This window comes from Musca vetustissima, unplaced genomic scaffold (genome assembly GCF_032173495.1).
Source record: "Musca vetustissima isolate MV318-11 ecotype Yass unplaced genomic scaffold, APGP_CSIRO_Mvet_v1 utg1260, whole genome shotgun sequence".
In the NCBI taxonomy this organism is placed as follows: domain Eukaryota; kingdom Metazoa; phylum Arthropoda; class Insecta; order Diptera; family Muscidae; genus Musca; species Musca vetustissima.
Window position 1 is genome coordinate 37,826 of NW_026883184.1, and position 23,383 is coordinate 61,208.

The following is a 23,383-nucleotide window of genomic DNA, read 5'->3' on the forward strand; positions in this document are numbered from 1 at the left end:
CCTTGAAAAAATATTCTTAAAAAACCACGCCTAATATAGTCCTTGAAAAAATATTCTTAAAAAACCACGCCTAATATAGTCCTTGAAAAAATATTCTTAAAAAAACCACGCCTAATATAGTCCTTGAAAAAATATTCTTAAAAAAACCACGCCTAATATAGTCCTTGAAAAAATATTCTTAAAAAAACCACGCCTAATATAGTCCTTGAAAAAATATTCTTAAAAAAACCCCGCCTAATATAGTCCTTGAAAAAATATTCTTAAAAAAACCACGCCTAATATAGTCCTTGAAAAAATATTCTTAAAAAAACCACGCCTAATATAGTCCTTGAAAAAATATTCTTAAAAAAACCACGCCTAATATAGTCCTTGAAAAAATATTCTTAAAAAAACCACGCCTAATATAGTCCTTGAAAAAATATTCTTAAAAAAACCACGCCTAATATAGTCATTGAAAAAATATTCTTAAAAAACACGCCTAATATAGTCCTTGAAAAAATATTTTTTAAAAAATCCACCCCTGTGTTTGTCCTTGAAAAAATATTTTTTAAAAAATCCACGCCTTGTGTTTGTCTTTGAAAAAATATTTTTTAAAAAATCCACGCCTTGTGTTGGTCCTTGAAAAAATATTCTTTAAAAAATCCACGCCTTGTGTTGGTCCTTGAAAAAATATTCTTTAAAAAATCCACGCCTGTGTTGGTCCTTCAAAAAACATTCTTTAGAAAATCCACGCCTTGTGTTGGTCCTTGAAAAAATATTCTTTAAAAAATCCACGCCTTGTGTTGGTCCTTGAAAAAATATTCTTTAAAAAATCCACGCCTTGTGTTGGTCCTTGAAAAAATATTCTTTAAAAAATCCACGCCTTGTGTTGGTCCTTGAAAAAATATTCTTTAAAAAATCCACGCCTTGTGTTGGTCCTTGAAAAAATATTCTTTAATAAATCCACGCCTTGTGTTGGTCCTTGAAAAAATATTCTTTAAAAAATCCACGCCTTGTGTTGGTCCTTGAAAAAATATTCTTTAAAAAATAAAAAATCCACGCCTTGTGTTGGTCCTTGAAAAAATATTCTTTAAAAAATCCACGCCTTGTGTTGGTCCTTGAAAAAATATTCTTTAAAAAATCCACGCCTTATGTTGGTCCTTGAAAAAATATTCTTTAAGAAATCCACGCCTTGTGTTGGTCCTTGAAAAAATATTCTTTAAGAAATCCACGCCTTGTGTTGGTCCTTGAAAAAATATTCTTTAAAAAATCCACGCCTTGTGTTGGTCCTTGAAAAAATATTCTTTAAAAAATCCACGCCTTGTGTTGGTCCTTGACAAAATGTTCTTTAAAAATCCACGCCTGTGATAGTCCTTGAAAAAAAAGTATTTAACAAATCCATCCCTGTGTTGGTCCTTGAAAAAATATTATATAACAAATCCACGCCTTGTGATGGTCCTTGAAAAATATTTTTTAAAAAAATCCAAGCCTTTGTTGGTCCTCGAAAAAATATTGTACTAATTTTTACTTACATTAATTTGCCAATTATTACTTCCATTTCCTCAAATTTAGATAATTTCCCTTTAAAAAAATCTCATCTCATTGAATATAGACACCATACAGTGAATAAATTTAGCTTTCAATTTCTCAATCGTTGTGGAAACACAACCTTCAACATTTATTTGAGGCAAGGCAAAGCGAAGCAAAGAAAAAACTTTTGATTTGATTCAAAAATAATTTCAATTAATTAAAATTGATTTTTAATGACTTTCGTTTCTTTGGCAAACAAGGACTCCATTGAAGCGTAAACTTTATAGCAAAGCCGCATACAATCACACTCAAACCGCTGTTGCCCTTGTGTCCATTTTTCTCATTGGTTTGTGTGTTTCCATTAGTTCTCCATTGTGTCGGAGGTGAAGTATCTGAGCTGAGTATCTTTTATCCATAATGCAGGATATCTTAATGCTGCCAAGGTGTATTGTATAAGAAACCATCAGTCGTGGGAGTGAACACTTCCTCCAACCTCTCTCCTCCGTGATGGCATGCGACTATTGTAGGCATGGTACTTGAATGCAAGCTATGGAATTGCTAGAATTTTTTGCGGATCAACCATTGTTACAATATGGTAGTACCTACCCACTATTATTCGTACTCGGATGGCATTGAGAAGAAAAAAACAACGAATGAATGAAAAATAAGTTTTACAAATTGCAAATTTTTAGGTTATCCATGTTTTTTTAGGTTGAGCGAACAATGAGGCCAAAGGAACATTGAGGCTACCATCGCAGATTTTTTAAAGGAGATTTTGTTCCAATGACCATCGCTTACATAGAAGACTATTAAAGATTAATATCAATCTTTTAAATAATATTTCTTTTTCAAGGAGTAGCAAAGGCGAAGATTTTGTAAATAATATTTTTTCAAGGACCAACACAAGGCGTGGATTTTTTTAAATAATATTTTTAATTTTTTTTATTTGTTTAACGGAATCGTATTATTTTCCCTCTGATTTATAATGATGTTCATTAATGTTTTATGCCTTCGTATTAAATCCTTTTTAGTGGAGTTAAAAACAACACCATTCAGACAATCCATCTGTCATTCAATACGACAGGCATTCAGTCATTCAGCCAGCCAGCCAACAAGAGTTGGTATTCTTGGGAATAAAGGATGTGATTGACTCTGACTGACTTAATGAACGAAACATTTTTTCCGTAACCCAGTCATCAGTCATTTATCCTGCCTGGAATCCCATACAAATACAACGCACACTCACACATACGTACAGGCATTCATGTGCAGGGCACATATTTGCAAATGTAATTGCGTGTACTGGAATGTTGTAATGTTCATGTAATGTCGTATATAAATGATCTTAATACACTTTTGTTGTTCGGATTCAGGTCCCCAATGGTTGAATAAGTGGCGTACGGTTGTGTTGGGTAAAAGTTTTGTTTTTGTTTATATATTATGTGGTATGTTTTATTACAATCGTCAATGTATGGGTGTGTGTAAATTTTCTGTGAAACTGATATTTTAGATAAATGTATCCATGCTTGTCGTGCCAAGAGTTTTCCCCAGTGCCGAGGCCCGTGTGTATAATTTATTACAAATCAATAATAGTTCATCTAAAGTGTTTAGAAATACGAATATGTCATTAATCAAATGGAAAACATCAACGTGTATTTATCAATGTGTATTATCAAATTTTGTGGGGGCAATGTCGAAGGGTTGTGATAGATTTGTCAAGAGATATCTTGCTAACAAGCGTGGATTTTTAAAGAATAATTTTTTCAGGACCATCATAACAATAGGCGTGGATTTAAAAAAAAAATATCTTTTTCAGGTTCATTCAAGGTTTGGATTTTTTAGGAATATTTCTTTAGGTCCATTCAAGGTTTGGATTTTTTAGGTCCATTCATGGCATTTTAAAAAATAACTGTTGTCCCTGCTTTTTTTTTCAGGAATATTTTTTTTCATTGGTGATTTTTTAGGTCCATTCATGGTGTGGATTTTTTAGGAATATTTTTTTAGGTCCATTCAAGGTGTGGATTTATAAAGAAAAAAATCAGGTTCATTCAAGGATGGATTTATAAAGAAAACCAGTGAGCGGAGCTGTATAGTCGGACGGGGCCGACCATATTATACCCTACACAACTTCCACGAAAATCTAACTTTGCGTTATTTGCACCCTCTTGAAAGGTGAACATATTAATATATTCAGTAGACGAGGGCTGTACTTGTTCAGATTCTCTTTACCGTGGGTTATTTTGTGGGCTTTCAATTGTGGCCTATAGATCGATTACAAAAACACAAAATGTTAAGTTTTCGGTCCACTTCATCCCAAAATTATTATCTGATCATCACCGAAAGTTATAGGCGTTGTCTTTGACCATAACTGGAATCTCATGGAAATTTTCAAAGCGGTCAGCTCTATATTTCCGCCCTCTAGTGTGGTTTTGGCTTACTAAATAATGTCTGAATACGTAAGCACTTTTAAGTGTAGCTCCCACATCTGAGTACATACGACCATATAATTGGTATCAATTTAAAGGTCAACCACTCCTCTTAAACATACTATCAACTTTTTGGGTCTAGGTTCTTTAGGGGCAAATATATACGTCATAGAATACAAATTTTGTCATTTTTCACACAAAAGTCAGGATCCATTTGTCCCGCTAAATATTGACCGATCTCTATCAAAACCGGCATGATTATTCTTAGGCCCGATCCACTTCTCCATGCAAAAATTCGCGTGTTTGAGCCATAATTGCGACCTCTGGAGTTTTTTTTTTAAATAGAAGTCTTCATTGGCCAGAACCCATTCTACATGCAAAATTTCGTGAAGAATGGTCCATAACTGTGGCCTGTATCGTGTTTACAAATTATAATGGACAGACGGACGGACGGACACACATGTCTAGATCGACTCAGCTAGTCGAGATATGACGATCGGTATACTTAAAGGTGGGTCTAGGACCAATATTTCGCGGCGTTACAAACTTTTGGGGCTGCACAAAGCTATAATACCCTGACAACATAGTTGTGTAGGGTATCAAAGTCAGGTTCATTCAAGGGTGGATTTTTAAGAATATATTTTTCAGGTTCATTCAAGGTGTGGATTTTTTAGGAATATTTTTCAGGACGATCCAAAGTGTAATTTTTTAAGAATATTTTTTTCAGGATAATCCAAAGCGTGGATTTTTTAAGAAAAAAAAACCAGAAAGACATCCTTCACTACTTTGTGTACATACAAGAGATGCTCTTATGTACAATATCTTTTAGATAGAATAGATATAGCATCTTTGGAGAGCCATTGAAATTGAATCGGAAGAAATTAACTGTGTGAAGTACATAGGCAAATCGAAAGATATACAGGGACATTGGTCACCTTTTACACTAATCGGACGAAAATATATATGGGAGCTATATTTAAATCTGGACCGATTTTCAACTTGTAGCAACTTCAATACGCTATGCAAAATTATATCTCAATTCAGTACACTATGCCAAATTTCGTGCAAATCGAAATATATATAGGGACCTTGGTCAACTTTTACACGAAAATATATATAGGCTCAAGTCAGACTTCACGTTATTCGAAATTTCGTGCAAATCGAAAGATGAATAAGGACTTTGGAGCACCATTTACATAAAATCGGACAAAAATATATATGGGAGCTATATCTAAATCTGAACCGATTTTTCCAAATTTCAATAGGGTTCGTCCTTGGGCCAAATAAATGAGCTTTGCCAATCCAATGCGGATTATAAATGTGATCTTAATTTATTTACAATTTAACATAAACAAACGGACGGACATGCATAAGTCGATTCAGAAAGTGATTCTATACATATTCTCAAAAGGAACTGTGGATCTATTTCGTTTCCTTTGCCTGTTACAAACATATGCACAAAGACATAATACTCTGTACCACAGTGTGGTGAAGGGTATAAATATCCAGGACTATCCAAGGCTTGGATTTTTAAAGAATATTCTATTACAGAACTATCCAAGAGGATAATTTTTAAGGAACTTTGCTGACATAAACCTGGACTGGTAAATTTATTTATTTCCTGCCATTTTCATTTTCACTTCATTTAAATTGTACTGAAGCAATAAATTGACTAATCGTTGGCCTCTCTCCATGGCAAAGGAACCTATGGCACAAATTCGATTTAAATTGATCAAACCACAATGACAGGCCGAAAAAGTAGCATCATTTATAATTTTCCAATTAGAAAGTCGAACAAACTAAAACAGCAACTATAACAAAAAGTTGAAAAGTGTCTACGAAAATAAAATTACATTTCCTCAAAAAAAATCAGTCGAATCAATAGAAATCGAATAGAAAATCTGAAAACCACACAATACGAAACCCGAGGACAATTTATAAACAGCATCAATATGTTAATGCGTTGTACAGAAGTCAGAGCCAGAAAAAACGAACGCGGACAGACATTATAAACTAATGAACGGGTGGATAGACAGAGGGACAGACAGACATCGAACCGCCACTTTTAGTCTACATTACGATTTTGACCCCATACAAAGGTTTGGCGTTTAATTTCCCTATGAATCTTTTTGGTTTTTTGTTCGGTGTTTTTTTTTATTGTTGTGACGTGTTAGTTGTTTTTTTTTGTCCCGTTTTTTATTGTATTGTATACAAATTTGAGGTGACATTGCACAGTGGGAAAAAACTACAAAATTGTGGATCAGATTAAAAAGCGTAGTTTTTTTAAATTATTTTTATAAGCTTGGATTTAAAAAAATAACAACTACTGTAAGCACGAATTTTTTTATTTTAGTTTTTAAAAATATTTTTTATAAGCGTGGATTTTTCAGAAATGTGGGATAAACATCTACAAAATTTTGGATCAGATTAAAAAGCGTTGATTTTTTTTAATTATTTTTTATATGCGTGGATTTAAAAAAAGTTAACAACTACTTTAAACACGATTTTTTGTAAAAATATTTTTTAAACTCTATTATAGCCCTGGATTTTTTATAAATGTAAAAAATTAAATTTTTCATGCACTATTATTACGTGGATTTTTTATTTTTTATATTTTTTTATTTTAGTTTCTAAAAAAAATGTTTACAAGCGTGGATTTTTCAAAAATATTTTTTTCATATTTTGTTTTTTTTCATACACCTTCAAATGAATTCATCCCATTGTGCATTACGTTTTTCTTTATTTTTTTGTTGCCCTTTTGTACTACAATTTCCAACACATCAATAGCATTCGTCTTCGTACAAAAAAAGAAAATATAAACGGGTTGTTAGCATTTTCAATATTATGTCGATATTTATTGTTTGTCATCCACATCATATAATTTTCTCCGTCTTCGTGTTTTTTTCTTCCAATATTGAAATTTTCCCCCCAATTCTTATTGTATTCGGTTTATTGTTTGCATGATGTTGTTTTTGTTGTATTCCACACACACTAAATGAATGTTTATTTTAATAATGCATTTCGAGACATTCTTAAGATATTTGAATTTAGTCAGTATAGCTCCTGATGTTGTTGCTGCTGCCGCTTTTACACCTCAAACCCTAGAACACTTGACTTGTGTCACATGTGTCAATGACAATTAATGTTCGTGCGGTGGACATTGTGGTGATTGAAGGTGTTTCAATATTCGATGAAAAAATTTAAAATTAGAAAAAACCATAGAAATCTAAACGACAAGTGTCTTGGCTATGCTTTTTCCAGTATAAACAAATTAGCTCCTTCTATTTGTTTGTGTATGTATAGGGACGCCGGTAGTTTCTTTTGACACTTTAAATTGTCATCTTTTTTGTTTATTTACTTTAATATTTAGCGGATATAAATAAATTTCAAAAAAATTGAAATAAATTCAAACGTTTAAAAAATTAAAGACCACCGAATTATTAGTTAACCAAAATAATGTTAAATTATTATTATTTTGGTTAACTAATAACTATTAAAAAATATTGTCCACAATCACGAGTCTAAAGGACTCGAAACCTCGAAACCTACTCGAAAAATATTTTTTAATAAATCCAGTAAATATAATTATTTTAATAAATTTTAAATAATATTTTTTAATAAATCCACTATATGAGGCGTGGATTTTTTAAATAATATTTTTCTGGGACTATAGGAGGCGTGGATTTTTATACCCTTCACCACACTTTGATACAGGGTATTATGTCTTTGTACATATATTTGTAACAGGCAAAATGAAACGAGATAGACCCATGGTTCCTTTTTAAAATATGCATAGAATCACCTTCTGAGTCCGTCCGTCCTTCCGCCTGTCCGTCTGTTGATGTTAAATTTTAAACAAAGTGCAGGTCGCATTTTTCATCCGATTTCGATGAAATTTGGTAGATCTCATTTATTTGGCCCAAGTACGAACCCTATTGAAATTGGGGAAAATCGGTTCAGATTTAGATATAGCTCCCATATATAATATCGTCCGATTTAAGGTAAATGGTGCACCACAGTCCCTATATGTCTTTCGATATGCACGAAATTTGGCACAGTGTATTGAATTAAGTATGGAATGATGTGTGTAAAGTTTCGTGGAAATCGGTTCAGATTTAGATGTAGCTCCTATATATACTTATGTCCGATTTAAGGTAAATGGTGCACCAAAATCCCTATATATCTTTCGATCTGCACGAAATTTGGCACAGGATACTGAATTAGGTATAGAATGGTGTGTGCTAAGTTTCGTTGAAATCTGTTCAGCTTTAGATATACCGATTTAAGGTAAATGGTGCAAATATCTTTCAATATGCACGAAATTTGGTACAGTGTACTGAATTGGGTCTATATAGATGTGTACTAAGTTCCGTCAAAATCGGTTCAGATTTAGATATAGCTCCCATATATATTTGCACGATTTGCACAAAATTTGGCACAGGGTACTGAATTAGGTATAGAATGGTGTGTGTTAGTTTCGTGGAAATCGGCTCAGATTTAGATATCGCTCTCATATATATTTTCGTTCGATTTAATGCAAATGGTGCACCAAAGTCCCTATATATCGTTCCATATGCACGAAATATGGCATAGCGGACTGAATTGAGTCTATATGGATGTGTGCATAGTTTCGTGGAAATCGGTTCAGATTTAGATATAGATCCCATATGTATTTACGTCCGATTTAAGGTAAATGGTGCGCCAAAATCCCTAAATATCTTTCGTTCAATTTCATGTCAAACCCAAAGTGGTGAAAGGTATTTTTTCGACTATAGGAGGCGTGGATATTTTAAATAATATTTTTTCAGGACCCAGTCCGACTATTAGGCGTGGATTTCTTAAAAAATATTTTCCTTACTGGTTTAAATAATATTTTTTCAGCGACTATAGGAGGCGTGGATATTTTAAATAAAATTTTTTCAGCGACTATAGGAGGCGTGAATTTTTAAATAATATTTTTTCAGCGACTATAGGAGGCGTGGATAGTCTAAATAATATTTTTTCAGCGACTATAGGAGGCGTGGATATTTTAAATAATATTTTTTCAGCGACTATAGGAGGCGTGGATATTTTAAATAATATTTTTTCAGCGACTATAGGAGGCGTGGATAGTCTAAATAATATTTTTTCAGCGACTATAGGAGGCGTGATTGTTTTAAATAAGAATTTTTCGAATTAAATAATATTTTTCGAATTAAATAATAATTGTTCGAGATCTCGAATTGCATTATTCTAAAATTAGAAAAAAATATTTTTCAAAATCCACGCCTCAAAAAATTGTTTATAATCAATGACTCCATTTTTGTTTTTAATCCAAGCCTCAACTCGGTCTATTAATAATTTCAAAGGCCTCACAAAAATTATTAATAAATATCACATTAAGTTTTTTTCACGAAAAGATTTTTTTTTCAATGCTGCAAGGCCTGTCAGCATCTGGCAAACAAATCATTTAAAAATCCACTCTAGTGGCTCTTACCGGACATTACAAAAATTATTTAAAAAATAACAATTATAACTAATTCAGGTCTGTAATTTGTTTTAAACCACAATTTTTGATATTTGAGATCCTCCTTCAGGTTCTGGTTCCAATGCCTGGCAAAAATTATTTCAAAATCCACGTATATAAATCTTCTAAGACCTGGAGAAATAAATTAAAAAATCGAAGAACGTCCAAGGCACGATCTTCCAAAATCCACGCTTATAGACCTCCTACAAATTGTCCGAGGCCTGGCAAAAATTATTTAAAACATCCTCGTTTATAGATCTCCTACAGATCGTCCAAGGCCTGGCAACAATTATTTTAAAAATCCTCGTTTTTAGATCTCCATCCGAGGCCTGCAAAACATTTTTAAAAAGTCCTCGCTTATAACCCCTCCAGTGAAAATATTATTTAAAGAATCTACGCTTATGTGTCTTTACGGTATGCCTAAAATTATTTAAAATCTCCACGCTTATAGATCTATCAGGGTCTGGCTAAACTTATTTAAAATCTCCACGCATATAGATCTATCAGGTCTGCCTAATTTTTTTTTTAACCTCCACGCTTATAGATCTATCAGGGTCTTGCAAAAAATATTTAAAATCTCCACGCTTATAGATCTATAAGGGTATGGCTAAAATTATTTAAAATCTCCACGCTTATAGAGCTATCAGGGTCTGGCTAAAATTATTTAAAATCTCCACGCTTATAGATCTATCAGGGTCTGGCAAAATTTATTTAAAAAATCCACGCTTATAGATCTACCAAGATCTTGTAAAAATTGTTTAAAAAGCCCATGCTAATGGCTCTTTCAGGCTTTGGTGAACCTTGAAAAATATTATTTTTAGATCAACTATCTTTGACAGTCTCTGAGCACACTCTAATACGGTCGTGTGCATAGAGCACTACCTTTTCTAAACCACTTAAGCCCTATAAACAAACTTTTCGAAGAGATTTTTCAAATTTACCTGATTACATTAGCCAGCCATGCGACTACCATTGGTCAATGCGCAATCGCTATCTCACTCTCTGCTATTGTTTGTTGGTTTGAGGGTTCGAAGATCAATTAGGTAACGAAATGAAAGAGTCTGGCAATTTCACTTTCACTCGGATTAATCCAGAATAAAATACTCTCGGATCAGGTATAGACAACGACTCCGACGACGATGATAATGAGTAACCTGTTTATGAAGATCAGGTAGGCGAACGAACAACCAAACAAAAATAAACAGAAAACTTATATTCGAATTGAAGAAACAAGAAAACATTTTTAGTTTAACTGCTGGAACGTGAGCACCACCGCTAGTCGCCGTACCGAGATTTGTTGTCGTCGCTGTGTAGTAAATCGTCCAAGCAACGTTCATTACGCAATGTTTGATAAAACTGCTCGAACAAATGGCATTTATTGGATTAATTTGCTTGTGACAATTCTGTTGTTCCCAATCTTATTGTGGGTCAGTGTCATCAGATGGCTGTTCGACCGGAATCCAGAGACGGAAGTTAAAGGAGAAGTGGCTGTAATTACGGGTGGAGCTCAAGGTTTGGGACGTAAGTTGGCCATAGAATTTGCCCGTAGGGGTTGTCACATAGCCGTTGTTGACATTCTCGAAGAGAAGGCCCAAGAAACCGCCGAGTACTTGAAGAAAACATTCAAAATTAAAAGCAAAGCTTACAGGGTAAATATGGATGGAGGTTTCTGGAAGTTCTTCATTTAATAGCTTTGTCTTCACTTTTGTAGGTTGACATTACAAATCACCAAAAATTGGTAGAATTCCATTCTCAAGTTACCCGTGATTTTGGTGATATAACAATTGTTGTAAACAATGCTGGCATTGTCTATTTCTCGGATAGTGCACCACGCGACTTTGATGAAATTCAAAAAATCATTACCGTTAATTTCACCTCTCAGGTGTGGATAAATCAATTGTTTTTGCCACGCATGAAGGTATTGAACCGTGGCCACATTATGTCTATCAGTTCACTGGGTGCTCTCTTCAATACTGCCCAATTGCAAATATATGGTCCAGCCAAGAGTGCAGTACGTGCATATATGTCATCGTTGCGTATGGATTTAAATGAATATTCGGGAATTAATGTAACTACTATTATGCCCACCTATATGACAACACATCAACCGACGGAACAGATTGTCAATTCAAATGGTCTTGGAAAATTTCTACCAGTATTGGATGGTGATTATGTGGCACAAGAGGCTGTGAAGGCTCTGCTGCAGGGTGTTGATGAGATGACCCTACCCCGCCAATGTATTTATGGATTCAAATTGCAAGAGTAAGTGTGATAGAATAATTATATTGTATTTATTTTAAGGATGTTTAGATTCCTGCTTTGAAAATAGTTAGTTGAAGGTCTTGTAGTCCTTCAAAAATAATATTTAAAAAATTCACGCTTTGAAGGTCTTGTATTCCTCCAAAAATAATATTTAAAAAATCCACGCTTATAGGCCTTGTATTCCACAAAAACTAGTTTTTAAAAAATCCACGCTTATAGGCATTGTAGTCCTCCAAAAAATAATTTTTAAAAATATCCACACTTACAGGCCTAGTAGTCCTCCAAAAATAATTTTTAAAAAATCTACACTTACAGGCGTTGTTGTCCTGCAAAAATATTTTTTTTAAAATTCCACGTAGTCCTATAAAAATAAATCCACACTTAACTATTTCAGGATCTTACAAAAGTTCTTAATTATAGCTCTTCCAGGGTCTCACAAAGAAATCCTCAGGACCTTACAAAAGTTCTTAAAAGCAATAACTATTTGTTTCAAACTTTGTACTGCGTAATATTTATACGAAACCGATATCATGCGAGAAAAATGGTGGCTATCAGTACATTTCACTCCCACATGTTTATATTTGTTCTATAACCTGGATTAAGGCTGACGATAATATCCATTGGTTCCATATTTATATTCTGGCATTTTAATTATTTATTTTTTATTAAACACATTTCTCATATTTTATTACTTTTTTCTTTTACAGGTTCTTGTCCGCATGGATGCGTGATAAAATTCTGTTGTTCCTGCATCCCAAGATAGATCTAAATGCCCAGCAGAGCAAATCGAAATAATAGATATATTTAAACATGTATAGTACAAATATTTTATTTAAATATTAATAATAAATGTTGCATTTTTATTGTAAATATACTTAAGTAAAACTTAAGGTTTTTTAATGTTCGAAAAAAAGTAGCATCAGGTTTTAGCTTCTAAACTCAGGTCCCAACAGTTTGACATTTCGATTTATGCGCCTTTAGCGTATCCCCGTAATGTCTGAAGTCCGTCTGTGTCCTTATCTGAACCCGAAATTAAAAATCACAAGAGAAAAGTTGTTGACAATATGTATTTCAGATTAGGTTATCATAGACCTTGAATTGGCGGCTTCCCAAGAATCAGTTCTTCAAGATTGCCTTAATATTTTTGTAGAAAATATCTCAAGGCCCCAGTCAAGAGTTGTTTGCCTGAACAAGGGTGCAATATTTTTCTGAAGTATATTATTTGTAATAAAAACCCTTCCCAATTTATCATTTCTGCAGAAGACATACTAAGCGAATTATTTCTCCATAATGGGATCTTCTAATTCAAAAGATTTATCTTATCATATAGAATATTTAAAAGAGATATTTTATCTGCAGAAGCCCTTACACCCAATTTAATCAAATAAATGTTCATTAGAAAATTATATAGCAAAGTCGTATCTTCATTTCTCTCTACAAAAGAGTTTTGAAGGTTGTGCAATCCATACAGGGCCTCTTAAGACCAACATAATCGTTTTCTATCCATAAAAATCAATGTGTAGAAGGCCTGCAAACGGTCTGATTTAATAGAAGGCCACACAAAAGGCACTTCAGTTCAAAATTATGACACACATCCACAGTTAAATACCACAAAACCATAATATTAATATCCAACTATTCTACAAATTAAATATTACAAATTAATATTCCTAATTTTGGAACAGGATTTTTATATAATAAAAACGATTTTTGTAAAAGTTTTAGTCCATCGACTGCCAAACCACTTGGGTCACATATTTATACCCTTCACAACACTGTGGAACAGCCAAAAGGAATCGAGAAAGACCCATGGTTTCTCTTGAGAATATGCATAGAATCACTTTCTGAGTCGATTTATGAATGTCTGTCCGTCTGTTGATGTTAAATTGTAACATCAAAGTATAGGTAGCATTTATGATCCGATTTGGATGAAATTTGGCATAGGTCACGGCTCAGATTCATATATAGCTCCCATATATAGTTTCTTCCGATTTTATGTAAATGGTGCAGCAAAGTCCCTACATATATATATATATATATATACTGTCAATATTTGTCCGATCGGCTCACAATTTTGCTCAGCGTACTGAATTAGGTCCTAATTTATGTATGCAAAGTTTTGTTCGGAACTGCTCAAATTTAGATATAGCTCCCATAAATGGAGCAACGTACAAACAATATTTATCCGATTGAGACAAAATTTCACACAATGAATTAGGTCCAGATTGATGTATGCAAAGTATACGTGATGTATGCGGAGTCTTCAGATTTAGATATAGCTCCCATGTACAGTTTCGTCCAATTTTATGTAAATGATGCACCATTCTGTCAATGTTTTTTCCGATTAAGACAAGATTTTGAACAGCATCCTGTAATTACTACAGGTAAACATCCGCGAAATGTTGTTGAAATCGGTTCAGATTTAGATATAGGTGCCATATATAGTTTCGTCCGATTTTATGTAAGTAGTCAATAAGTCAATATTTTCCGATTGAGACAAAATTGAAGTAATTTTCATTTACTACAGGTAGACATCAGCGAAATTTTGTTGAAATCGGTTCAGATTTAGATATAGCTCCCTCTTATATTTTTGTCCGGTTTTATGCAAATGGTGCAAATGGAGGAGCCTATGTCATGAAATTTAGCATAGAGTATTGGAATGAAGAGGTTATAGGTTTTGATATAGCTTCCATATATATTTTCATCCGATTTTATCAAAATGATGTACCAAGTATCTAAAGTTTATCCGAATTAGTGCATATCGTACCAAATCGAACCTACAATAACGTGTATTGGATTTTGTGTCGAGATAAATTTTGGATAGCGCACTGTGTTGCAGCGTACCGAATGGTGGATGCCACTATTTCTCAAATACGTCCATTTATATATAGATCTTAAACATATCTTGTTCGATGACTGACATTAAATTTTTCATAATATTTCAGATTATAATATCAGATTTGTATGGGATGTTTTAATTTAGTTCAAATATCTATGAACTTCACGCAGTTAATTTCGTTCGATTTCATTTCAAAGGCCTTCCAAAGATGCTATGTCTATTCTATATAAAGGATATTGTACATATGAGCATCTCGTGTATGTACCCAAAGTGGTGAAGGGTTTCATATAGTCGGACCCGTTCGACTTTTGAACTATGCACCTAAGTGTTTTCACATTCAAAATAGATCGGCACAAATATTTTTGGAGCAATGCGTGGTAAATTGTTATCAAAATAATAATCTAAAGATATTCAGGTTGTAAAATTGGGCTAGGACCTTGAACATGACAAAAATGACACCAGACCATTTTATGGGAAAGGCATGCACTTACATTGAATATGTTCGACAAAGAAGTTGTTTACTGTACTCAGTATGCAAAATAACAACCACTTCCTAACCAGCATATGACTCTATAACTACATGTTATCCGATATTGATCATTATTGGTAGGAAGATTTTCCACCCAATTTCTATATTTAGAGGTGTTGTTTAATATGGCTGAATGTATAAATATACTGTAAATTATTAAAATTACATTAGGACAATTTTTGATTATTTTTTTCCGAAGCCGAGCTGCTCTGTTTCTTTCCAATACATTGACTCCGACTCCACACTTTATGTTGTGTTTCCCACACGTCCTTCCTAATGTGACAAGTCTACTACCATTTAATGTTTTGTTTTGCAGAAATATATTCCCTATGTGTAATTTTGTTCGACCGAGTCGAATATTACGACCCTTAATATTCAAAACATAAATTATAAAATCTAATAAACAAAATCTTACAATGTCTCATAGCGCCCACCAGCAGAGTTCAAATATAAATGTTCAAACCATCAGCATTACAATAAAAACCCCCATTAATTTTCTCAACGACTGACACTTGTTCCAATTGCTGCTACTTTCGATTCTGTCGAGTTTTCATTTCCTTAACTCCCCCACAGAGACCGACCGATCTACTCGGCAACATGTAGAACTTCGTTCAAATCATCATCATCACCATCAAACGAAACACCTGTTTTGATGAACCCTTTTTTCCTCCTGTTTTATTATTACGACTATTATGATTGAAAAACACTTGTACCGACAATTTTCCAAAAAGAAAATGTTACCCATTAAAATAAATCGAACCGATTTCGTTAGCAATGAGAAAACATTTCACAATTGTGCTGAAAATTTCCAGGCGTATAAACAAATATTTGAAGAAACTCAATCCACACTGAATGCAATAACAAAAACAACATCAACACCAATAACAACAACAAATGACGACTAAACAATTCATTGGGGAAGGTTTATTGTTAAGAAGCTGTTTCGGAGTTTCATTTTTTACCCCACCTAAGGGGTAATGAAATGAAAATGCACTGCGTCAGCACTAAGCCGCAATAAAGGAAAATTGGAATTATTGGTATTGTTTTTGTTGTTGTCGTATAAAAATAAATACACGGAAAATGTGCTCTTGCGTTTGTTTTTTAAGACTTCGTTATGTTTTTTATGACGATGTGATGCAAATGTCGTGGATTTGTAAGCGGGAACGGTGAAGGACAGACATGTGATTTGTTTTAGTTGGGTTATACAAAGTATGTTGGGTGTTGTTGTAGATGTAGTGTTCAACGCTGCACCATAATTTGTCTATGTTTTGTTTATATTTTTGAATTTGGGGTCAACTACATCTATTCAGTATTGAATATCATAGTACTTTATTGCAAAGGGTTGTGTGCACAGTGGTGAGTTACTATAAAAATGTTACATTGTATAAACATATTGGTGTTAACCGATCGACCAGAAGATTTTAACCCATCGACCAGAAGGAAGGGTTTAATAATAAATAAATAAATTTAATAGTAAATGTCTAAGGTGGCGTAGGGGATGATAGATACCAAGCAACGGCTCCGATTGGCTTTAACATGTCGAAGCCCAGGCTTATCTTGGTCCCTCTTTCATCTCAATTGTGGACACTGACCTCCCCGCGGTGCCACCTGGGGAGCTATTTCCCTTCACCCGATGAAATAGTGAGCTAATATGTGCCGCGAGTTCACCCATAAGAACTATAAAAAATGGGATGGGGCGTCGGGTTAGTTGCCCACTCTCAGAAAACCCAACCTACTATGAAAAAGCAAAGAAAAAGAAAACCAAACCCCCCTAATGTTGACTACCCCCGCAAACGTATAAAGGACCACGATCTGCGAATCTGCACTTGGAATGTGGGCACGTTGTACAGAACAGGGGCAGTGTTCGCTTTGGCGGATATACTCAAGAAGTACAAAGCCGATATTATTGCCTTACAGGAAATGCGATGGAAAGGGACAGGCGTAAGTAAATCAGACGATTACGACGTGTATTATAGCTGCCATGAAACGAGACATGAATTTGGCTGCGGATTTATGGTTAACAGGAGAATAAAAGACCTTGTCTCCAGATTCACTCCAGTAGATGAGCGAATTGCTATAATCCGTATAAAAGAGAAGTTCTTTTACATCAGTCTAATTTGCGCCCATGCTCCGGCCGAAGATAAAGATGAACAGACCAAAGACATATTTTACGAGCGCCTAGAAACAGCATATGACCGTTGCCCTGGCCATGACATTAAAATTCTGCTAGGAGGTTTTAATGCAAAAATCGGAAGAGAAAATATCGTTGGCCCCACCGTCGGAAAATTCAGCCTTCATGAAGAAACATCCGACAATGGCATGAGGTGCAAAAAACATGGTAGTTAGCAGCACCAGATTCAAGCATCTCGATATACACAAGGCCACCTGGATTTCTCCTGATCAAGTAACGATAAATCAAATTGATCATGTTGTGATAGACGGAAGGCATTCATCCAGTGTTTTAGACGTCCGTTCGATCCGAGGAGCGAATATCGATTCGGACCATTACCTTGTGGCAGCCAAGGTACGCACCCGTCTTAATGTAGCAGCAAAGGTGCGATCGAATACAACACGGAAACTCGACGTCGCAAAGCTGCAAACACAACAGGTAGCCGAGGCCCACTCCGCTCAACTTACCCATCTGCTTGAAGAAAGCACTTCTTGTCCCGATAATAGTATAGAAGCACAATGGCAAAGAATTGCCCACTCCCTACAAACTGCAGCAAAAAGAACAATTGGGTACCAAAAACCACCACTAAGAAACCCATGGTACGATCAGGAGTGTCGTAATGCTACTGATGTGAAAAACGCAGCGTATAGGGCAACCCTGCAGACAGTAGCAACACGTAACGTGATGGAGAATTATCGGGAGAAAAGGGGGGAGGAGAAACGTGTTTTCAGAAAAAAGAAGAAAGAACAAGAAAAACGTGAGCGTGAGCAAATCGAGATGTACAGGAGTCAGAATGAAGTCCGGAAATTTTACCAACGAGTAAAACACCAAACCGAAGGCTTTGGTGCAGGCACATCCTCCTGTAGAGATGAATAAGGAAACCTGGTGACAGATACAGACAGCGTGTTGAGGATCTGGAAGGAGCATTTCGAAAAGCTACTAGTATCAAATAGTGGCGATGAAGAAGATACCACAGAACCAATAAGAGATGATGGTATAGATTGTATACCACCTAGCTAAGATGAGGTCATAAAAGCAATTAATCGGCTCAAGAACAACAAAGCAGCGATGGGTTACCATCCGAACTATTCAGATGCTGGTCAGGAGCATGCACCAGCTGATTAACACAATTTGGCTAGATGAATGCATGCTCAATGATTGGAACCTCAGCACCCTGTGTCCCGTGCACAAAAAAGGAGACAAGACGATATGTGCCAACTATAGAGGAAAAGGTCTCCTTCCCATCGCATATAAAGTGCTATCCAGTGTGCTGTGTGAACGATTGAAACCAATGGTCCATGACATCATCGGACCATACCAATGCGGCTTCAGACCTGGCAATCTGCGCCAAATCCTGGAAAAGATCCACGAAAAACACATAGACACTTACCACCTATTTGTCGACTATAAAGCCGCATTCGACAGCCCTATCCATTCAGAGGTGTTTAAAGCCATGTCTGCGTTCGGCATTCCTGCAAAATGAATACGGCTATGCAGGATAACTTTAAGTGGCACAAGGTCAGCCGTTAAAGTAGGAAAGGACATATCGGAGCCCTTCAATACCGAACGAGGATTCAGACATGGTGACAGTTTGTCGTGTAATCTTTTTAACATCCTACTGGAAAAGGTCATACGAGACGCAAAGGTGAACAGAAATGGCACTATGTACACCAAACAACACCAGTTACTCGCCTACGCCGATGACATCGATATAATGGGTAGAACATTGCGAGCGGTAACTGCCACCTTTGAACAAATTGAGAAGGAGTCTGCCAAAGTGGGTCTGGCAGTAAACGGCGAGAAGACCAAGCTGATGGTATCAACGCGCAAGACGTCCAGTAGACTCGGACCAACTATGGAACTTGAGAACTAGTTCGAGGTAGTTAAAGACTTTATATACCTTGGGACCGCCATAAATAAAACGAATGATATCAGTTTTGAAATTCGGAGAAGGATTGTGATGGCCAACAGATGCTACTATGGTCTAAGTAAGCAGTTTAGAAACAAGGCCACCTCTCGCCAGACCAAACTCACACTTTACAAGACGCTGATACTACCCGTGCTATTATATGTATCAGACGCATGGGTACTTGCGCAAGCAGATGCGGCAGCGCTTGGGGTGTTTGAGAGAAAAATTCTCCAAAGATCTATGGCCCGATCTGCGTCGACGGTGAATATCGGCGTCGAATGAACCACGAGCTCTACAATTTATACGCGGACATCGACATAGTCAGTCGTATTGAGCTGCAGCGACTACGGTGGCTAGGCCATGTTGTGCGGATGAATGAAAATGCTCCAGCTCAAAAGGCATATAAAAATGAGCCCACTGATGGTTCCCGTAGAAGGGGAAGGCCACGAATTAGATGGAAAGACCAAGTAGAAAACAAGATCTTGGAACGTGGTCTTCCAAATTGGTGGACTTGCGCACAAGACCGACGCGCTTGGAAATCTTTTTTAAGCTCGGCTTATGGAACAACCGTTCTGTAACAAGCCAGCTAAGTAAGTAAGTCTTTGGGCCGCTGGAGAAGATTTCCATCTGAGGGACCTGTGGCATAAGTTGATCTTAAGGCGGCATGGAGAAGTAGGTCTCCAATATATGAAAAACTACATAATGCATTGTTTCTACATTGCCCAGATAGGATGGTTGATCCATAAAATACCTGGAGACGATCGTTGAACATTAAAATTCGATCTACAGAACATATGAAAATATTATTATATCTACAGGATATGGAGAACATTAGATTTAAGAAAACTTGGCTATTATCTTCGATCTGTAAAAAATATAGATGTTAGTACATCCTTTGGAGATGATACCCGTAAGACATTTTACCTTTTGAGGAACCCACGATCGAATGTATATACAGGGTGAGATGAAAAAACTGCAACCAACTTCAGACTGCTGTCATTTCTAAGCCACTCGTCCGACAGCTGTTATATTGTTTACAAGCAAACAAAATAATTTTGGTGAGAATTATCCAGAAAAAAGTTTTTTGTGATAGATATTGGCTAGAAAACCACAAGTGGCTGTCGTTATAGCACTCCAGCATTTATATATGAATAAATTTTTGTTTCTTGTACCATCGCTCGTTGCCGTGAGTATTTGGTAGCTTAGCCCGACGTCAAGGAAGTGGATGGAAGAAAACAGCAACATCAACAGAAATGGTTCGAAAAGTAAAGAAACGACTTGAGTGGCCGAAAAATGGCATATCGCAATATTCCATTCGGCAAATATTGAAAATGAGCTCGGGATAAAGCCATTGAAATTTCAAAAAGGGCAAGATGTTAGAAAAAAAATAGTCTCAAAAGAGCTAAAGAATTGCTTCGTTTGGCCGAAAGTGGTTAATTGTCGAACTTGATTTTTTCCGCCCAGAAAACATTCGTTATGCAGTTTGTATACAAACAAAATGATCGCGTTGACCACCAGAAATCAAGCGCCGGTCATGGTAATGGTGTGGGCTCTCCGCTCGTATTAATCTGCCGTGGCATCAGAATAAATACCGAATATTGTCGCGAAAATATTCTGGAGGGTGTATTAAAGCCTTGAGCACGCAAACATTTTGGCCGCAGACCTTGGACATTCCAATAGGACTCAGCACCATCGCACTCAGCACGCGCCACCCAAGAATGGTTACAAAATGAGGTTCCTCGCTACATTTCCAACGCACAATGACCACCAAAATCACCGGATACCACTCCGTTGGACTATTGTGTCTGGAGTATTTTTGAAAGCAAGGTTGGCACTAAAAAATATCAAAATGTCGATCAAATCAGGCAAGCGCTTTTCCGCAAATAGGCAAAAATACCGCAAAGCAACATTCGTGCAGCATGTGTGGTTTCGTTGGCCGTTTGAAGGTCATAAATCGTGCCAAAGGTGATCAATTCGAACAAATCTAATCTTATTCTAAAATTTGATGCTACTTCCGACATTTTTATACCCTTCACCACACTGTGGTACAGGGTATTATGTCTTTGTGCATATGTTTGTAACAGGCAAAAGGAATCGAGATAGACCCATAGTTACTTTTGAGAATATGCATAGAATCACTTGCTGAGTCGATTTACGCATGTCCGTCTGTCCGTCCGTCCGTCCATGTATTTTTGTGAACAAAGTACAGGTCGCATTTATGATCCGATTTGGATGAAATTTGGCACAGTTCACTTATTTGGCCCAGGGACGAACCCTATTGAAATTGAGAAAAATCGGTTCAGATTTAGATATAGCTCCCATATATATTTTCGTCCGATTTAAAGTGCACCAAAGTCCCTATATATCGTTCGATTTGCACGAAATTTGGCACAGCGTAATGAATTAAGCCTAGAATAATGTCTGCCAAGTTTCGTAAAAATCGGTTCAGATTTAGATATGGCTCCCATATATAGTTTCGTCCGATTTTATGTAAATGGTGCACCAAAGTCCCTATATATCGTTCGATTTGCACGAAATTTGGCACAGCGTAATGAATTAAGCCTAGAATGATGTCTGCCAAGTTTCCTGAAAATCGGTCCAGATTTACATATAGCTCCCATATATATTTTCGTCCGATTTTATGTAAATGGTGCACCAAAGTCCCTATATATCTTTCGATTTGCAAGAAATTTGGCAAAACGTACTTAATTGAGCTTAGAGTGATGTCTGTCAAGTTTCGTGAAAATCGGTCCAGATTTAGATATAGCTCCCATATATAGTTTCGTCCGATTTTATGTAAGTGATGCACCAAAGTCCCTATATATATTTCGATTTGCACGAAATTTGGCATAACGTACTTAATAGAGCCTAGAGTGCTTTATGCCAAGTTTCCTGGAATGATGTGTGCTGAGTTTCGTGAAAATCGGTTCAGATTAGGATATATATATATATATATATATATATATTTCCGCCAGATTTAATGTAAATAATATATATATAGATATTGATTTTAAGTAATTGACACACCAAGGAACCAATATATGATTGAAAGAACAAAACGTACTGAAATTAGTAAAACCCAACCTGTGAAATGTTTCGTTTAAATCGGTTCAAATTTGGATATAGATTCCACATATATTTTCATCTAAGGTAATTGGTGCTTTTAAGACCCTATATATCTTTGCACGAAATTTGGCATAGCGTGCTGAATTGCGTCTATAATAATGTGTGCCAAGTTTCATGAAAATCGGTTCATATGTATATAAAGCTCCCATATATATATATATATATAGTCGCCCGATTTTAGGTAAATGGTGCACCAAAGTCTTTGAAAATCATTCCATTTGCACGAAATTTGTCATAGCGTACTGAATTAAGTTTAGAATGACGTGAGCTAAATTTCGTGAAAATCGGTTCAGATTTAAATGTAGCTCCCATATATATTTTCGTCCGGTTTTATGTAATTGGTGCATCGATAGGATACATTCGTTGAATATACCCAAAGTGGTGAAGGGTATCATATAGTCGGCCCAGTCCGACTTTACTACTTTCCTTACTGGTTTGCTTTCATTCAATGAAATTAAAAAAATAAAAATTATTCCGTTTGACTTTGTTGCAGGCCCACCTTTTAGTACACCAATCGTTATCCTTCGTCTAGCTGTTTCTATCTAGACATATATATCCATCCTTCTGTGCATTATAATTTGTAAGTCACATTCATGGACCAATCGTCACGAAATTTTACATGTAGGATGGATTCTAGCCAAAGATGATCGATTAATATTTAGGGGATGAAATGGATCAAAAACTTTATTTTGTCTGTTTTTCTGATCGCTTTAGAGTCCACAATCCGAACATCACGAGACTTTCGTATTTAAAATAATTAAATTTGAATGGTATAGCATAAAATTTAATTCGCCAAAAAATTATTGGGAAAATATGCCACGGTGATAAAAAGGAGCTGTTGATCTCTCATACACATGAACATCTAGCATATATCGCGAAGTATCGCCAAGGCACGGTATATAGATCTGCAGAAAATTAAAGTTCGATTGTAGCTGTATAGTGTATCATATGATCGGCCCCGTCCGACTATACGGCTCCGCTCACTGTTTTATTTATAGAAAACCTAGATGAGACTTATAGAAATTTTTTCGATCAATAGAAAATTTTTTCCACCTAGGGGGACTTGAAGACCATAACATACCTAAAAAATGTGTGTCTATATAATAT

General features: G+C 35.6%; 1 protein-coding gene across 1 annotated transcript; it reads left to right on the forward strand.

Moving 5' to 3' along the window:
* Positions 1–10,784: 10,784 nt before the first annotated feature.
* On the forward strand, positions 10,785–12,498 carry LOC133329975 (17-beta-hydroxysteroid dehydrogenase 13-like). The gene is made up of 3 exons (XM_061538432.1): positions 10,785–11,090; positions 11,153–11,703; positions 12,411–12,498. Exons 1-3 carry the CDS (start codon positions 10,785–10,787, stop codon positions 12,496–12,498), a joined length of 945 nt encoding a protein of 314 aa, XP_061394416.1.
* Positions 12,499–23,383: the final 10,885 nt, after the last annotated feature.